General features: G+C 36.8%; 1 protein-coding gene across 2 annotated transcripts in view; it reads left to right on the top strand.

The window, feature by feature from the left end:
• The window catches only part of ADCY8 (adenylate cyclase 8), a 116,889-nt gene that overhangs the window by 73,027 nt on the left and 23,952 nt on the right, over positions 1-19,910 (top strand). Inside the window, exons 7-10 of one of the 2 annotated variants that reach the window (XM_038127809.1) lie at positions 1,659-1,929; positions 7,955-8,152; positions 14,240-14,340; positions 18,304-18,505. In XM_038127809.1, coding sequence (XP_037983737.1) covers positions 1,659-1,929; positions 7,955-8,152; positions 14,240-14,340; positions 18,304-18,505 — 772 coding nt within the window. The remainder of the gene's footprint in view (positions 1-1,658; positions 1,930-7,954; positions 8,153-14,239; positions 14,341-18,303; positions 18,506-19,910) is intronic. The other variant, XM_038127810.1, reaches the window with a different exon arrangement.

Below are 19,910 nucleotides of genomic sequence, written 5' to 3'. Positions count from 1 at the left end.
TAAAGCTGCTATCATATCCATCATAAAATCCATGCTTCAAGGCCTTATTTCCTAAATTATATTAGTTGAATCTAAAGAGAGAGATAGTCACCTTGGCAACTAGTGTATCACTTTTTCTTTCTTTTTTCTTTTTTTTCTTTAGTTTTGGTGAGTACTTTACTTAAATCAGTTTAGCCTATTTGGATTTCTTAAGGCTAGAAAACTCATCATCTTTCTGAGAGGCCACATGCTTTGCTGTTTAAGTCCAGGCCAACAGTTGCTGATATCTGAGAAACATTTTTACTGGGTTTTATAATGAGTTTCACTGATTTTTCGCTACAAAATACTACTAATCTCTGTCATCATTATACAGCATGTCTTTACAAAGAGAAAGTTGTACAATACCTGGGAAAGAAGCAGGGAAGGTGAGACAGCTTAAAAAATGGCTGGGCTACAAATTTTTGGTCTTTTAATTAGATGTTGATATTTATTGCTCCACATGGACAGTTTGTGCCAAGTTGTGATACCCCTGGGCACCTCACACTGCTTAAATACAATTAGCACTTTATTTTCTAGCAATGCATACTAGGGCATCACATATGCCCTTATAGTCTTTTATTGCATCAAAGTATTATGCATTTCAGTTCTGTATTGGCATCGTTTGAGTTACAGAAGGACGTTCCCAAGGGACATGCTAGGACCATTTCCTTCACAGGAGAAAGCCAAACTGTGGTGCCTGAGAAAAGCAACATAGCGTGTGTCATCAAGAAAAGATCAAGAATTTCAGCTCACTCTGAGTATTAGAAATCTGTATGCAAGTCTGTCTTTCACAAAATGACATACGCCCAAAGTTTAAAAAATCAGCTGGTTTAAAGTCACTACAACTATTTTCTTTGGGCTAGATAAATGCCTAATGAACAACTCTTACTGCATTCTTGATGCTGCATTGTAGAGCATAGCATAGCCAACCATGGTGATGGGCTCTAGAGGTGTCTGCAGGTTTCCTACATGCAGGAACTTGAAGATTCCTTAAAAATGGTTTGGATGGAAGACATCCAAATTCCTTTCATACCATTGCAAAATTTGAGCTCTTTTGCATGTAATCTCTTAAATTCAACTTCACATTGGCCAAAGCTTATTGAACTCATTGACTAGGCTCAATAGAAATCATTATGCTGCTTGCCTTTGCATAGTTCTCCTGTTTCCCCAATTCACTTCAGGTGCAATCAGACCACTAATTTCAAATGTTTAAGCTACCTCGGGAAACTGAAGGAAATTAAAGACCTTCACATAAACTGCTCCAATGCCTACCATATATTTTTCTCTCAACATACTTCCCTGAAGTACATTTTCTTTCACTCAGAATAGAGTTTTACTCAGGAAGGTCTCCCATTAAACAATTAACTATCAGCAAAGGTATCAGGTATGAATGTCAAAGTGTTTTTCCTGTGACAGGACTTTGTGCATTAATGACCTCTTATTGATGTAAACATATTTTGAGGTTATTTGATCACAAATAAAGCTCATGTTTTTAAATGCAGTACTTAATTTTCATTGTTTGCAATAGAAAACCTTGTATATATCCATGATGTTAAACAATATTGACTTCAAAACCTCCTTCTAATCTATGTATAGTAGAGCACAGTCAGTATTTGCTACTACTTATTTCACTTGTGCAGGAGGATTCACATCTCCAAAGCCACTCTGGACTGCCTGAATGGGGATTATAAAGTTGAAGAAGGGCACGGCAAAGAGCGCAATGAATTCCTGAGGAAACATAACATTGAGACCTATTTAATTAAACAACCTGAGGAGAGTCTGTTGACTTTACCCGAAGATATTGTGAAAGAGGCTGTCAGCTCCTCTGACAGGAGAAACAGTGGAGCTACGTTTACCGAGGGATCCTGGAGCCCTGAACTTCCATTTGATAACATAGTGGGAAAACAAAACGTAAGTCAAACTTCCTTTAATGTCACTGAGATGAATGCATGATTGAGTGCACTTCAACAATGGGGGCCTCAGAGGAGGCAACTTCATCTTTAACCTTTATTCTAACAGGTACTGTAACAGCAGAGGATTGAACAAATAGTTTCAAGGCAGAAAAATCATGTATCTAAACTGGGAAAATGCCAGCGAAGCAGAGATTTGGGGTTCATTGGTTTTTTTTCTTTTTCCCAACTGAAATTGGGAAAACTAAGCTGCATGACTCAGTTTTAATTGAACCACTCCACAAAGAAGTAATTAAAAACAAATCTAATGTTACTAAACTAGTTGGAACATTCTAGTCAAAGTGCACAGCTCTCATTGCACGGCTTCAACGTTGGGCCATCAAATTAAAGGGATGAGGGAAAGGGCATTTTCCCAGAGGAAAACACATAAAATAGTTTATTGATATATGAGGGAAGGAAAAAAAAAGCACCTTGTGAAGTCAGGTTCTTCATTTCTCACTTAAAAAAAAAAAATTAAAAACTCATACTCTAAGGTACAATTAAAGTTCACTAGCAGATGAATTAGACTCTAAGGACATCTGTAGCTCAATAGAGATATGAGATAATAGCAACTTTTCCTGATCAGATATTTTCCAAAAGCACTGCATGGCTGATTGCCAGCAAACTGGGACCCAACAATTCTTGTACAGTAAAAAAATCATTGCTGTTTAGAGGAATTAAAGATGGAAAGGTTAAAATGCTCTCAGACTCCACTCTTCTCACTGCACTTGGAAGATTGATGAGTCTTTATGATGCAAGACCAGCCGAAGCTTTCTTTCATTTTCTTTGAGGGATCTGTAATGACATTATAAATCCTCTCTTCTGCTGCACATCCTTATTCCTACTTGTCTGAACTGTCTGTTGAACCTTAAGCATTGTTGTGTGGAGGTCTTGCTTTTGTCAACTGTCTTCTGCTTCTCACAAATGTGCTCAGAAGTGATAAAATTTCACAATCAGTCAGCCCACAGCAGTGTCTTCATCTCTTCAAACTGAATTGGAGCATGGCACAGTTTGCTGTTATATAAAACACCTGTTTTTATATATGTTTTGTACATCTGTGCATCTGCATGTACACTGCCTTAGAGAATTCTCTGTATTTTGTTGACCTGTCTCTATATTGCCATTTCATTAGGAATAGAGTTATGGGTGCATGCTGCTGTGAATACCTTGTGATCTCTCTCCATTTCTTTCCCTTTAAGATATTCTAATTTCTGTAGTCAAAAAAAATCTGTGCAGAGTTGGCTTTTATTTTTTGGTTATTTTCTCAGCTAAACCTGACCTTGATGCTAACAAAGACAACGAAAAAAATAAAGGATCAGTGGGTTTATCTAATTATTGATCAACTCCTAGAACTAGTAAAAAGGCCTTGAAAGTAATTGAAATAGTCATAGCTTAACAGCTTTAAAAATGTCTTTTCTTATGGCAATAAACAATCTACTTTTAGAACAGTTTCTCACAGGTTTTTTTAAAGAATTTGAAGTGGTGTTGGGGAAAGCTGTAATTTTATATAACACAGTTTAACAATAAGCCTTTTGGTGGAGACAAGATTTTAAAAATCTGCTGTTCTGTGTATGATTCAATTAATATGTAATTTTTAATTTACAGTTGAGACAGTAGGCAGTATTGCTCATAAATAATGTATTTCAGCTAAAAAAATTCAGATGATAGATTTAAATTATACCAGGATGTAGTAGCATTTTCCAGAGGCGTGTCAGTCTTGGACAGAATAAGCATTTAATAACACTAATTAAGCAGCTTAAAGGTCACTGTCAGCAGCAGGCTTTGAGGATTGTAGAAGCAACCCAGCAGTGAATCACTCTGTATGTTTGAATATTTGCCAACAGAATTTAAATTATTTCTTTATCCAATATAAATTACAACAAAATTTGAGCAATTGATCACGTGTATCTTACCCTTAACTCCAGTTATGTCAGGAAGCATGTGAAAAGAAATCTCTGGGTGTTCTTAAGCCAAACTCAAATTTATCCCAATCCCCACTCATTACCTTGAACTTGTGTTCTATGAGCAGGCAGAATCAGTGAATTGTAGATGTGTTTATGTGAGTAAGAAACAAATAATCACTTTTTATGTAGGCAGTCACAGATATTAGCAAAAGCTACACACACCTACAGCCCAGTTACCACCAAGTGCCCCTGCTCTGATCGTGAGGTAGGCCAAGGGTGCAAGTTCTTGTCTGAAATTCAGATATGCCCAATATAAGTGTAGGTTTCTGTTATTGAAACAAGCATCTGGGCTTCTTTCTTAAAGCAAAGAAAATTGGACAGAAGTTATTCTATTTTAAGAGAGTAAAAGTGTCCTCCTCTGGAATGAATTAATGGCAGTTTAAGTTGTGTTTCCTCCATGTGCCTTAGAAAAGGAGTAGCTGAAAGCATAACATGGTCACTGGATGAGCTGGTGGAGGTGCCAGCTCATCAGCTTATTTTCATTATTAAAGAAAGTATAAATTTACTACTTAAAAGACATACTGCAAGCTAATCAGAGCAGCTAAGTGGATGTCTTTGGAAGAACTGGTTTGCCATTTCATGTCCATAATATTCAGAAACGTGTTTTCTGAGAGATAAAAATATCCAGATTTTTAATAATCTCTAACAAGAGAGTTAGTGAGATAGGTGGCTATAGTTCAGTGTCTTTATCTACATGCAAGAATGTGATTTTAATAGTGCTTCAGAGAGGAAAAGATGTTGTTAAGATGTGTGTAACGCAGATGGGCCTGTCAGGATGTGAATTAGAAAAAACAGCTTGTTAAAATGTCTGTCTTCTATAGGGGTACCTTAGTAGTGAAGCTTAACAGTGAGTACAGAAATTATACTAAAAGACTGCCAAGATGACAGACAGGTCTAAACAAAAGGGTGGAATTCGGTTCAAAGCCAAGGTACCTGTGTGTTCCAGCTAGCCCATTGTTATTGTTGATGTTATTTCTGTGCTGAGATGCCCTAGCAGTCCCCAGCTGTCTTTGCCACTGACCAGTGGTACCATGGTGTCCCTGTGTCTTGTGCCACATTTCCTGGCTCCTGACTATTTTTCAGTCCCCAAAGCATCTCTGCTGACCACAGATACATATGACTGGGTAACTGAAAGTGTCTGGAGTGTGTATTGGAAGAAATAGAAGTTTAGACACTGAGCATGTAGACACCAAACTTGTACACACCCTCATTTAGGTGTCTTCCTCTTGAGCTAAATCCTATCTGCAACCTGTCTTTTTAAGCATGTGACCTTTTATTTTCCTATTTCCTTCCACATGATGCTTGCAGTATGAAAAATAAAAATTAAAACCTTCCTAAGGTTTTCTAAATGGCACGGATTAAAAATTTCCCTTCTTGTTGAGAGCTGGGTACATGAACTTTTTTGCAGGAAAACTTCCCAGAAAGGAAGTAAAATCTAATCTAAGCTATCTTGTAAAGTCTCTATAAAATTTGTCTAAACTTGGAGGTTTATTATTTGTTTGTTTTAATTAATCTTTTTTCAGTTTCAGATGCAAGTTTGGCTAGGGTTTGTTGTTTTGATTTTTTTTTTTTTAACAGAACTTTGTGTTTGTTCCTGTATGATCAATGCTTATTGTCAGCATCAGAAAAACTTCAAAAGCCCATTGTAGAATTCACAACTGTGTCTTCCATAGAGCTGCTCACAAAAGTGAAGGATAGATAATAGGAAGAATCAATATTTCTTTGTGTTTGCATAAAGAAGTCTTAAAAGATGCAGAGCAAAGAGGGGGATAAGAGACAAAATGTGGTTAGAACTTATTCTTGGGACAATAAATTTGCATGATGTTTTTTCATTGCTTTTGTAGCTAAACACAGGGAAGCAGGTTTTTTAAGTGTGTGCATGTACATGAGGGAGAGAAAATGATGAAACAAAAATATGAATTTCCTTGTTATATTGTGAATATAAATGCAAATTCAGAGTCTATTTTTGAGAAATACTACAGGCACCATGGCCATAGTGGTGATATTATGTCATGTTCATCTACCATGAGATGTAAAACACTTCATACATTCAGCAAGGTGACAAGCCTTCATATCAATCACAGCTTAAAATAGAATTTTAACCAAAATATAGTTGTTTAACAGGATGAACTGAGATTATTTTCCTTGTATAAATAAAGCAAAATGCTCATCCAAAAAATTAGGGGGGGACATTCTCCATCCTTGTTTGCAGTGTAGAAGCAGAAATGCAGTGTAATTCTGAGGAATCAATTTACACACCACCATCTGATGTGATCTTATCCTTTAGCAGGGACTTCAGACACACTCATGCCCTTTCAGACACCACAAATTGATAAAAGGTTTTCTTCCTAACTCAGTTTAAAAGAGACAGGAGTACTTAAACTAAAGTAGTGTCACGGTGTGTAATGATATAGCATTTATCCACTTGCCTTGATTGTTTCCTCCAAGGGCAAGATATGAATTCAGACATATCTGAAACCTAAGCTTGAGAAAAGTTTCTTTGATACTGTTTTTTTCTCCTAATGTTGATAATTGTGATTTGCTAGACAGAAGAAGGGAGGATTTGAGTAGAGTGTCATCCCAAACCTTCTCTACTGAAGCCTTTTTTCTACTAAACAAACAGGAAAACTGCTTTTCACTTTGAAACAGAGAGAAGATTTTCTGCCTGTATTTTGGGATCTTAAATTACTGTTGATAAGATGGAATATGAAATACTATCTGTGACTGTAGAGTCCACGGACTTGATTTTAAGACTGTAAGGAAAGTTGTCACCTGGGCTTTGGCAGTGGGTACCTGAGACCCTTCCTGTGTTTTAATGTCCTGCCTATGATTCATTAGAATATATTTGTTTACTATAGTTTGAATATCAACAAGGGAAACATGCCTATAGCATTTGCTCAATGTCATCCTGTGATACAAAAGAATTTGTATCACAAAATTTGTATCACCCCTGGCTTTCCAGGGGCATCTGGTGAAAAAAACATCCTAATCTCCTGTTTCAACAATGCCCTGTAGGAGATAGAGCTGAAGGCCTTTTCAGGAAGGACCTGTGCAATAAATTTTCTCTGGCAGAATTTTATTTCCCACCCATAATAATGCTGGAATGTCTTACGCTATGATGTATGAAGTTTCACATCCTTTCCATTCATTAACATTTCTTAACCCTTGGGAATATTACAGTAGTAGAGTTTCTTTTCCCATTCAAGTGGGAAAGAGCTGCTTCACTGTGGTTTGTGTCATGAAATGGCACCATGAAATGGGAATGAGTTATTCTCTTTATGAAAGCAAACTCTAACTCTTTGCTGAAATTGAAACACCTTTCATACTATATCTGCTAGAATTCCTTTGTGAAGCAAAAGTATTTTCATTTTTTCCTCTGATTAGTCCAATGACCAAAGGAATAATGCACTTGAGATTATATTTTAAATACCAATATGAATTACAGTTAAATTAAATCATATAGCCTAACTGTAATGTAGATTGGCTGAAATATACCAGTAGTGAAGAAGAACATATTATCTGAAAACCCATGCTGAAGTAATCAGAAATGTCACCTTCTTCACTCCTGACTAAGTGACCTGTTCCTTAACTACACACATCCAGTAACTTTGAGATAAGAAAAACTTCATTACTCCTGTGTTGTGTGTTTTGTATTATACGGCTTAAATTCTTATTTATTAAAACACACCATTGAGTCAGATATCCTGCTGTGATTTTGGTGTGTGTACCCCCCTCATGCATGCTTTAATAATTAAAAATCAGATTTGGAAAGTGGAATATAGTCCTAATGCTCAGTGCAGCAGCAAACCTCCTAGCCTGTAAGAAAGAAGGCATTAAAATGTTCCCCTTAATGTACTGTATGTGTCTAGTGGAACAGAGTTATTATTTTACACTTCTATAGATTTCATTGAATGAATTGCATGGAATGCTGTAATGGTTTGCAATGCAACATGAACTAAAACATTGCATTTTTAACCCAAGGGGACCAGCAGGTTTATTCTGTTTGCATGTGCTTTCCCCTAGACTCTGGCTGCCCTAACAAGAAATTCAATAAATCTGCTTCCAAACCATCTTGCACAAGCTTTGCATGTCCAGTCTGGGCCTGAGGAAATTAACAAGCGAATAGAGCACACCATCGACTTACGGAGTGGCGATAAATTGAGAAGAGAGCATATCAAGCCTTTTTCACTGATGTTTAAAGACTCCAGCCTGGAGCATAAGGTAGCTGGGGCTTGGTAGCTGCAATATTCACAACTCAGATTGTAATAAATGTTCACTGAAGTAGAAAAGCTGTAGGTTCTGGCCTGTGTTGTTTTTTCTTGCTTTCTTTTTCTTTTTCATTTTGTTTCAGTTTTCAGAAGGCGGGGCTGAGCTAGAGTTCATAATGCACAGTGACATGATGCAGGTGCTATTATGCTGAAATGATTGCATTTCCTTGTGGGAAAATATGTACACTGAACAAACTCAGTTGCTGAGAACAACAACCACTGGCTGGGTTGAACTTGGTATCAAGTACAAGCAATTTTCTGTCAGATGACAGGCCACTTTAGCATTAATCATGATTAACCATATTAACAAACTTACATTTCTATTCAAAAAATATATATCTATATTTATATAGCTTTGTTTCTTCCATTTAGTCATAGAATCCCTCTGATGTCTTCTATGCAGCTGCAATATTTATTTCAAGTCAAGAGTAATTTTTCAACTCTCTGTTTTAAATATTCTTCTTTAAAAAACTGTTTCTAAGAGCTAAATATGGTTCATGTCTTTGCTGCTTCTCAACAGCAATATGATCTCATTAACCTCTCTTTCAGTCTACATCCAGATGTAAGTTATAAGTTTTAAAAGATAAGGCAATGGGAGAACGCTCCTTGAAAGCTGATGGCACAGAGTGAAGTTGCACAGGTCTCAAATAATTTTGTTGACTTTCTTTGATAATCTCATATGATATGACAGTGCAGCAACAGCAGGTCTGCAATACTAGGTGCACTTGATTGAAAGGAAATAAAAATAGCGGGGAATTGAAAGCATGGAGCATCAACGCTCTAACTTCCACTGGAAAACAGGCATTTTTACTTGATTTATGAGACACTTGTCCTCAGGAAGGCTGATTAGTGAGAGTTTTATCACAACTGGAAAAGAAAAATTCTGCTTGAAGCATACCTAAGCCCTTATTGCACTAGTAATCTTGCAGAAGAAACAGAAAATGTTTGCTAAAACAGGAATACAAGATTGCGTTTCTTCATGGGGATATTTACGCTGAGACACAAGGTAGAACCCCCAAAACCGAATTTTCCACAAATAATTATCTGCTAAAAAGGAAGATATGAAGATACCCCTTTCAGTGCAGTCATCATGCAAAGCTGACATGGACCCAGAGCAAGAGAAATTCAAGATCTCCCATATCAAATTAAATACTACATAAAGTCCGAGAAATCATGAATAATCTTTAATCTCTTCAAGACTCAAGATAAAAAAATATGGTGAAAGAATCTGAAATTTTTTGGTTAAAGGAGGAAACAGCCTGATCACAAACAACTTGAATGAGCAAACTTGTCAGTGGCTCACCTCCACCTTACTGTGCTGTTTAACCACAAAAGGCCTGAGCATGGGCTGGTGTAAAAGGAAACTGCCCAGAATCAGATCCCATATCCAGAAAATAAACTCTCTTATTATTTTATATTTGCAATTATCAGCCACAAAGAAGAACTATAAGGGTAGTCTAGAATTCAATTTAAATGTAATTTAAGAAACTAAAAAAGATCCATACCCTAATCCATCACGTTACATTTGTCAAATTTAAAATATTAAGAAAGTTTTTAATTGCATCTGAATGAAAAAAAAATTCTATTCAAAAGTTAAAACTTTTAGCAGATTTGGTTCATTTTCATCCCAGTAAGATATTTCCAATGCAGAATTGGGCTGCAGTGTTTGGAGAATTATGCTCTCATTCAATATTTCCTTAGGCGTTAGTCCCAACTAGTAGCACAGGCAATAGAAATATAAAATCCATTCAGCAAAGTTGACTGAGTCTTCTTTCTGTTCCACAAACTATGGCTTCTCATATCAGGAAGGAGTAAAGTTTTAAAAAATATCACCACTGCTTTATTTGTTCTGGCATATCCACCATCAAGAGCTGGGCAGCCTCTGGTCAGCTCCTCCTTGCTTCTGTTCAGGGTGCTCAGACAGTGATGGGGAATGTACCAGCATACAAAGGAACGATGTGGATTAAGGGAACATGAATCAGTGTCCTCTTTGTTGTAGACAGGAGCAATTACCTTATGGGACAGCATGGGAAATGTCCCTTCCCTCCTGCATGCCTGTACAGTAATTACAAGTTCGTCCTTATAACCTTAGTGTTTAACCATAGGTTTCAGGAAGTCATGGAAAAAGCAATATTTGAGTTATTTTCCTGCAGAAAGCAGCTATTTCCTCCATCCCATCTTGTTACTACCACTTTCTCCCTTCTTCCAGTCCGTTTAGGAAGCACAGCAAATTCAGGTTTAAATAGCTGAGATCCTGTCTAAGTGTTACTTTTACCTCATTCAGTGAGAATTGTGTCATGTTCTGTACATCAAATGACAGAAAAGTGAGTAACCACATGAACAATAAGCTACATTTCTTCCTCCTGCACTAGTATCAGGACTACCGTGATGTGGGATCATGGGGTGACATGAATGGATCTGAAATGTCATACTGGACCTCTGTTTAAACAGTCTGGGTTAGTTTGAATTTTTTCATTATAAAGCAATTCCAGATATCAGGTTTACACTAGCCATGAAATTTCTGGATTTCTTCCTTTAAGATTTCAAAAGGTTAGAAAAAAATCCAAAATAATTCTGGAATCAGCATGCGCAAAACTACCACGGAGCTAGCACAGATCCTGGTCTACCCTGGTTTAGATAACTGCTATGTCACTGCAGTTTAAGCCACTGAAACATCTTGCCACTCCTCTCTCTTAGTCCTTCTATGGTAGTAGGATAACTGTGTATTCCACACCAAGCAGTTACATTAGAGAATGGGTTATGTCTCTCAGGTATTATGTGTATTTCCATTTGAATTCTGCAATACATCGTTTTTATAGGATTTGTGCAGGACCCCAGCTGGTATATTTTATAGATTCTTTACTGAAATTGACAAGTTATTACTAACCTGCATTTCCCTCATTAATGCTTGATATGTCATTTAGAGATAATTTACCCTCAGTTTTGCTAGAGGTTTTTTCACAAGTAGCATATAGGCAGATGGAGCAACTCATCACAGGAAAATACTTCTGATGGTAGCAGAAAAAGATACTAACATTTTCAATTATATAATAGCTCACAGGAAAATCTGACAATACCTCAGACTATTCCAATAATTAAAAGATATCATCATGATGATCTCCCTAAATATCAGCAACTATAAAATATCCATACCATGTACTTTCATACAGGGTAAAGCAGAGGCACAGGACAGGGAATTTAACACGCTGGTAGGGATTTAGTAAAGAAAGTTTCCAATGTAAAGGTTTGTAAAAAGATATTCAAAGTCTTTCTGCATATTTGCACTTGGATTAGAAAACAGGCTGGTCTTAGACATGAAACATTTACGTATTTTCTGTGAGGTGAGCACACTGGAAATATCAAAAGAGCTTTGAATTTCAAAGTACGCATTTTCTTAGTTCAAATATTAGACCTAAATATCTGAGTTTCTCTGTTTCACAATTTTTGACTGGTAAGATAAATAGAAATTACATGAGTAGGAAAACAATTTTGCTCCTCCTGCTTGCTATACCTCAGCAGCCACAGGCATCACCTCCTTCTTTCAACTCAGAAACTTCCAGTTGCAAGGAGATCTGCAAGAGGTCTGGGCAAACTCCGTGCCTGTTCAGCAACTTTTCTATTATTGGTCAGCAACTGGATCTCTGTCTACTCTTTGGTCTTCCCAGAAGTTCATTTCCTCTCCTGCCTTAGACTTCTTGAAACATATTCTTCCATTCCTCTCCTATATTGCAGAAACTTTTCCAACATTACTCTGATGAAGAACAAACCTTTTCATCTATAAGGTCCTCTCTGAGCCAAAGAGCAGCAGCGAGGATAAGACCAAACACCTTCCTCTCCAGTGCACAAACATTTTCTTTAGGGGAGCATGTGAAGACTGCCATATTACTGGTGTTCCCCTTCCAAAGAGACTTTGAAGAGAGAGGTGAGGAATAAGAAGCATTACTCAACAGGAGAAATCTCACCTTTCTTAGATTCAGCCAGCTGGCTGGGCAAGCCCATGGATAAACAGTTCCCTCCCAACAGTGCAGGTAAATGGCCCAAGCCCCAGGGGAGCCTTCACTGGGCTATGAGCAAGTCGCACCAGCACAAGTGGCTCTGTGGAGTGCTGCAGAGAACGTTTTCACTCCAGACAAGGTCACATCACAATTCTTTGTACCACTCTACACAGTTCTGGTTGGCTACATGCCTCCTCAAGATTTTTGAAGGGCCTTGAGGCTTAGTGAATCCTTCAATTACTTCTCCAAGTCATTAAGGGGTAGACTGCTACAGAGCTGCTACATTTATCATTTATGTCAGCACTGCCTAGGGATGCCAACAATTCCTCATCACAATGTTGTTACTGATTAGAACACAGCATCCATCCTTTTGACATAATGCTCAACACAGCAGGCTATTCTATGTTTGTGCTTCATTCTTCTAGTTTGCCTTAATTTCCCTATGGAACAGTTGGGATTTCATGTTATATTTTAAGGAACATACCTTTCTTTTTCCCTATTTGAAAAAAGCCCTGGTCCATTATTTATGCGGACTGATGCAGTTCTGTTTCCTTGCACATGAAATCAGGGTCACTGCCTCTGGGGTTCCAGCAGCAAAATGAAGTGAAATTACCTGTGGCCAAAAATCACGCCAAAATGATACTGCCAACAGCAGACACAGGGTAGAATCACAGGAGAGGAGGAGTCAAAATGGGGGACCCCAGCACATGAACCCCTTCTCCTACTCATGACAAATGGGAGCAGGGAAGTGAAACCTTTTTTCCATCTCAGAGCTTGAGGCAGTTTTGATCAGACATTTATTCTGAGATTGTGTACCAACCAAAGGTCCATGTAGGGAAAGTCTAAGTCTAGGTCTAAGCTAGGATCTCCCTTCAAGAGCAAATTAGCTATGAAATCAAGTTCAAAGCTGGGCTCTCTCAGTGTATGTTCTTGACACATTTCTTAATTTTTTTTTATGTTATAATGATTTCTAGGCAGTTATAACAACAGTTTTCCCTATTTCCAAATTTCTGGAGAGAGATTCTGGTATCTGATATTGCTATGACTCTTATAACTTTTTTTTTCAGCCCCTTTAAAACAGCAAAGGTTTAAACAAAATGAAGTTATTGTTCAGAGCAAGAAAAATGACTGGGACAAGGCTTTGCAGGATTTCTTATAAACAAAGAAACTTTGGTGGCATCCATAAAGGATATAGAGAATTAAAAATATATTCCTATGGACTAATCTTCATCAGCTGCAGTTTAACTGAATTAGCAATGATAAATAACAGCTGAGGACTTGGTTAAAATTTCCACTTTAAATGATCCACTGTGGTCTATTGATGTGTCTGTTACTCCATTTCTGGGGATTTTCCATTAAAAAAGGAATCTAATAGCATTCTCAGTTGTTTGATATGCTGGAGAAAAATATATTTTCAATAAATCTTTATAATAATGCACCTCAAATAGTCTTTTACATTTGGAGAATGCCCATATTGCCAAGTTTCCACACAGCCTCTGACTTTGTTAGGATACAGAGTTTCAGCATCCCAGCATCCCAATTAATCACAGAATGTTCTAACTGCATCATTTTCTTAAAAAAATTAGAAAAATAGAAGAGCAGCCTTAATTTGGCCATCATGGAGACACCTCTGTGCCATCATGCATGCAGAGTCACAGATGACTCCAGTGTTTGTCTTCATGTAAGAAAATTCATGGTTTCTCTGGTTATTAAGTATTTTATTAAGCAATTAAATGTTTAGTATTCTACACAGCAGCGCAACCTCTTGGTATCTACCTCAGGATTTTTAAAGAAAATAATTTTGAACAAAGCAGAACAATTTTGTATTGCAAATTACAGATTTTTGCTCTCGGTTAAAATATTTTACCAGATTATTAACAATTTCTTCCATGGGTTTTATTTTCAAACAAAATTCAGGTTTATTGATTTATTGGTGCATTGTGCTAACTTTTCCCATGTCTCCTATATACATCAGGCTTAATGAAACTACTTCATGTGTTAACAGCTAATTTACTTTTCTGTGTGTGTTTCTTTTTTTATTCTAGTATTCTCAAATGCGGGATGAAGTATTCAAATCAAACTTGGTGTGTGCATTTATTGTTCTTGTTTTTATCACCGCTATCCAAAGCTTGCTCCCTTCTTCCAGGTAAATACAGAAATATGTCTCTATATATCTGAAGCACTCTTAGGGACATTTTTACGATTGATGTGCAATGAACCAATAAAATCTGCTCGTTCCCCAGAAGTGTTTGGAAATATTTGTTCACTTTTTTTTTGCAATACTAACTACTTTTTAACCACAATATCTAGAGCTACATGTTTTCAAGTGAGACAGCAGCATGTACTGATGTTATATTGCTATGTTTTCAAGTAGAACCACCACTAAGTTAAGTGGAAATTTTGAGTTACAAAAATTTGCTCCAGTGTGTCCTGGTGAAACATGATCCAGAACAATAGCTGTGCCTCTTTGCTAAGTGATTGATAATCACCTTGGGTATCAGTGGCTCTCTCGGTTTTGTTTAATAAATGCTTTGTAAGAGAATTGTGCTGCTTGCTTTGCTGCTGACAATGTGATTTGCCCAGCTGGGAAAAGCAGTCTCAGGCCATTAATAAGCACGGAGGTGATCTGGTAGATCTGTTTTCACTTTGCTCTCCTTTGGGGCTGACCAAGCAATATATTCCTATCAAGGTGATGAAAATCTGACATCGATGAGTCTACATTTCACAGACTCAAACATATCATTTGGCATCATTGTCTACAATTTAATAATGAGATCACAAGAGTATGTGCAAGGACTGAGGTCAGTTTTCTAGAGCAGGACTGCCACTGTAACAACTCTCTTGTCCCATTTGGTCTTTGACAGAGCAAGCATTAAAAGAGAATGCCCAGAATAACATATTTCTTAGGTAGTTTCTAGCACTCAGATGAATCTTAACTTATGGCTGACAGCAGAGTAACTATGAAAATACATTGTTTGTACAAGAAATAAGACATTTATTGTGTTACAGTAGTGCAGCAAGATTTCTTGGATCATTTCTGGAAGACGTGAGTTACTGGGTTGCTGTCTGAGAACACCAAAGGGAGGGTTACATGCTGGCAGGCAAATCCATTCTGTAGCAGCGTTGTCTCATATGTTTTGTAATTCCCAGCTGACAAAGTACCTGGAGTAGCATGTGACCTTCTGTTGTTCCTTATGTGCTATATTGCCCCTACTAAGTTTGTTTGCTTTTTAAGAGCTCTTCTCCCAGTACACATTTAAAGTTCTTCACTTCTGGTAGATGGGGTTTTTTTGTTTGTTATTTTTTTCCTCAGTATGTACAAGAAGATTTATGGATCTTATTAACAGAACCTGTTTTCCAAAAAGATTTCTGCTGCTATATCAATCACTGCCATAGCAGATTAAAAAAAAAAAAAAAAAAACCAGAACAAAAAAAATAATTTTTTTCTACCTGCACAGATTCATCTCTGTTAACTCCTGTGAGGGTGTCTAGTGCCACTGGAGTGAGGGGGAAGGAGTCACACAAACACATTGCCTGAAGCTGTCTCACCTCCTAGTTTCTCATCTTGCCAGTAGTCTTGTGTTTTTCCCTGAGGACCTTTTTGTCACTGACTGTTAAAGAGGCTGCAAATACAAATAGGTAAAAATTAAGATTAAATAAATTCCTACAAGAAAAGATCAGCAGAGGTTTGTAAAAAAATGTGACCTTGTCTTCAAGAATGCCCTGGAAGGTTGATTGCTGGAACCTGGGAAGATATTTAGGGAAAAGATATTTACTTCTACCCCTTTTGTGAGAGAAACTTTGGAGACATATGGGTGTTTTATGGCAATTCCTATGTTCTGTCAGGGGCTGAAGATCACTGTCAAGGCATAGGGAGACAAATTTTGGTCTTGTTTTTTTTAATGTTCTGATACTCCGCTTCAAAAAGTGGGTTTCAGTTTTTTAAAAAGCATGCCTGTCAACAGATGAGCAACCCTAAAATAACAGGATAGGGGTTTTGAGTGAGAAGGTTTCAATATGCTTAAACATATTGGATGAGAAAATAATCTGGAAGTTCAAATTTCCTAAGTTCCAGTTCTAAAAGCAGTTCAAGGCATGAGCGATTGAACTATCACAAAGTTAGACAGGATTTGAATTCAGAGAATCCTTGAAATAACTGCATATTCATTAGTTACTCCTCTGGTAAATATCAGAGAAGTAAAATACTAGGGTGAAAAACCATGGAAATAGTCTCCATGAAACCACTAACAAACTATAATTCAGTCCTCCTGGTAACTTACCCATTTCCTAAAAACACATATGAGAGTTTTTCGGTGAATGCTTTAGATTTCTGTTGAACAAGGATGAAATTTTGTGTTTGCCTAAGTAGGTGTGTGAATATTTTTTGAGCTGAGTCTTTTGGTTTCTGAAAATTTGGTGAAAATGCTATTTAAATTGTCATAGAACATATATTACTAAGGTTCTTTGGGAAGTTTCCCAGAGAGTTTACCTTAGTCTGTGTGTTAAAGAAGGGAATTATATCTCAAGTCTAATAGGTATGGAAGTTTGAGAATTTTATCTCAGTTTATATCTGTCAGATAAATGTTTGATCTATTCATGCATTTTTTTCCCTGACAGGGCATATGCACGTGAATTTAAAAATCTTTGCAATAGTTTTCATTTCTGAAATATGGAGTTGAGGAAATTACTCTAAGTGAGATAAACTAATGCCATATCTTTTACCATAATTGTCCTTTATGAAACCATTATATTATGTTGCCAACTTTGCAGTGATTCATCTTCTCCATCTGAGAGACCTAGGAGTTTCATCAATTTCCTGCAATGAACTATTTATATGCTCACATGGACAATAGGTCTTACTAGAGTAGACTGCTGAAATACTCTTATTTCTGCCCGTTTTTCACTGGGTTATTCTTGTGAAGGAAAAAAAAAAACAGATTTCAAACTGCTATTACTTTAAAAACTTACATCTTCTGTTTTATATAAGTTTTCCTTTTGGCTCAAATCAGTTGATTTGTACATCAGAAAGAGGGAAGGCAAAAACTCTTCTTAATTTTCACTTGATCTTGGCAGTAAGAGAATCCCGTAAAAGAAAATCTATTGGTCTTGAACCTCTTCTGAAATGAAGGGGAGATCCAAGCCTGGTGTCCTAGTTCTGGGAGGAGTTCATGGACAGAAAATTATTACAGTTTTTTGTTCGCATTCCTCTAACCTTGCCAATGTATTTTATTGTATTTGATCTTATCAGCATACTCCCATCAAAATCTCAGCACAGATACGGGACTGTTCATCTCAGAGGTCATACTATGCCACCTTCAGTTTTGTTTTTAAATCAAGCAGGTTTAGGCAAGAGACAAGCACATCAGTCTTCAATTGAACAGCTACAGTGGAAAAAAATTTGTTTCCTATAAATTTATTGTGAACAAACACAAGGTCTCAATTTCTCAGGCACATAAGCAGGTTGTTCAGCAATTTTAGGTTTATATCCCATACTTAGGTGTGTAGATGCTCCCTTTATAGTATCTTAATTCAATAACATGGGTCTTACATGTGGAGTTTGGTAGTCCAAATTAAGTACTAATGTTTAGTGTCCTCAGGCTGAACCTCTAGAGGTTTGATCCTAATCTTTCTGAAGGCCTGAATTTGGTTTTGTTCAGAGCTGGATCAGGCTAGGTTAGCAGAACTGGTGGGCTACACCAGCAAATATAGACTGTCTATATATATCTGAGGTATAGTTAGAAGCTATCAGTTCCAAATCCGATCACAGCCACTTGGCTTTCCAAAGCAAGAAAGCTGTTGCAGAATACTGCTGTACCGTGGGAAACTGAAGGAATTAATCTTGCATGACCCTCTGTCAGTGTCCATAACCCAGGATCAAAGTATAGCCACTGGAGAATGAGTTAATGTGAATCTCAAACTGGCTTCTATCTGCACAAACCTAAGAGATTACTACGCACTGAGATTAATTGTATCCAAAACCACACAGGTGATGAGCCCTCCTGACTCCCTTAACTAGTTCTACATAGACATGTAGTCCAGCTTTTATCTTGATTTATTGACCGATTGTGCTGAGATTTAATTCTGGATTCTCTATTTTTTTTTTCCCCAGAGTGATCCCAATGGTCATTCAGTTTTCTGTCCTGATTATGCTGCACTCTGCTCTCGTGCTGATAACTACGGCAGAGGATTACAAATGTTTACCCTTAATGCTCCGGAAAACTTGCTGCTGGATTAATGAGACCTACTTGGCAAGGAATGTCATTATCTTTGCATCCATTCTGATTAATTTTCTTGGAGCCATCATCAATATTGTAAGCTTATAGGGAACCAAAGAATATTGCATACTAAAAGATGATTTATGAATTATTAAGCTTGCTACAGGACTTGCTAACTACATCTATAAGCTGTCTGTGATTTAGATAACATTAAAAAGGCAAAGCATCACAGCTTCAGGAAATTCAATCCATTGCTTGATCTATGTATTCCTGAAATATCTAATTATTTCTCCTTCATGAGTATCATCTATTTTTAAAACCTTTTGTCGAGTTTCTGTCCAACATATCCACTCTTTGAGGACCATTTGTAATTTTATGACATGGTGAAATACTTAGAGACTGTCAATCCAAAAAATGCTTGTGGATATTAAATTCTTCCTCTCATAAATTCTCAGCTCATCTTATAGTTCTACAATTATTTAGATTATTAAGAAAAATAAAACAATTGCTAGAATAATAATTTTTAAAATTCCAGTAGAGCCCTGATCATCCTGATGTATTCAGCAACATGAGAGAGCTTTGCATAATTTAGGCAGATTATAATGTCAGACAGGCGCTGAAGTCTGAGCCAAGAATGTGGTAAATATCTCACAAATAGATTAAAAGTATCACTGATAGGAGAGTAAGTCAGAGAAAGAAAAATGCATTTCTATCATTACTGAAAAAATATAAGAACAGTAAGGGTCAGGAAGTTCAATTGGGTTGAAAACTTCCTGAAGAAAAGGACAGCAGTGCATTACAATATAAATCACTAAGCAGTGTTTTATAATTATGTTTTAAAATCATGTATTTCAAATACCTTTCAGGAAAGATTTTGGTAGAATTAGTCTTGATCTTAAAAAAAAATATCTAACACACTATCTAAACCAAATTTGTTACTTCCCCTGATTTCTTGTGCATTATTTTTTAAGATTTGTCCTCTGCAATTTTCTGGGTTGGCTAATCCAAAGACAGTCAAAAGAAAATTACATTTTACTGTCACACCAGTGGTTTTATATAAAGCAGGAAACAGTCATATGTATTGTCATATATTTAGCTGGACAATGACTTGAGTCACTCAGTCCTGATCTGTATAGGAAATGACAATATTAATATAGTCTCATTATTTTATATGTCAAAGATCTTCCATAATAATAGTTTGTTCAGGAGGGACCTGCATGCATTCAAGAACAGGTAATGCATCTCAGCCTTGCAGCTTTATGTGTTCACTGAGTTCAAATGCAGCCAACTGGAGGAGTCTAAAACTCAAATGCTTTCTGAGCCATAAAGCTTTGGTTTCACCAGGGGGTCAAATGAGTCTTTTGAGTCTTAAGTGCATTCTTATTGATATAAAATTAAGTTTCTGATCCTGAAAGTCTCTTAAAAAAACACCTGTACTTGTTCTTGTGACATTCTGCCCTGCAGAGAGGTGTTCTACACCTCATAAATTTTCAGAAGGTAC

The sequence above is a fragment of the Motacilla alba genome, chromosome 2 (assembly GCF_015832195.1).
Source record: "Motacilla alba alba isolate MOTALB_02 chromosome 2, Motacilla_alba_V1.0_pri, whole genome shotgun sequence".
In the NCBI taxonomy this organism is placed as follows: Eukaryota; Metazoa; Chordata; class Aves; order Passeriformes; family Motacillidae; genus Motacilla; species Motacilla alba.
The sequence above is the reverse complement of the archived record's forward strand: the minus strand, read 5'-3'. Positions and strand labels throughout refer to the sequence as shown.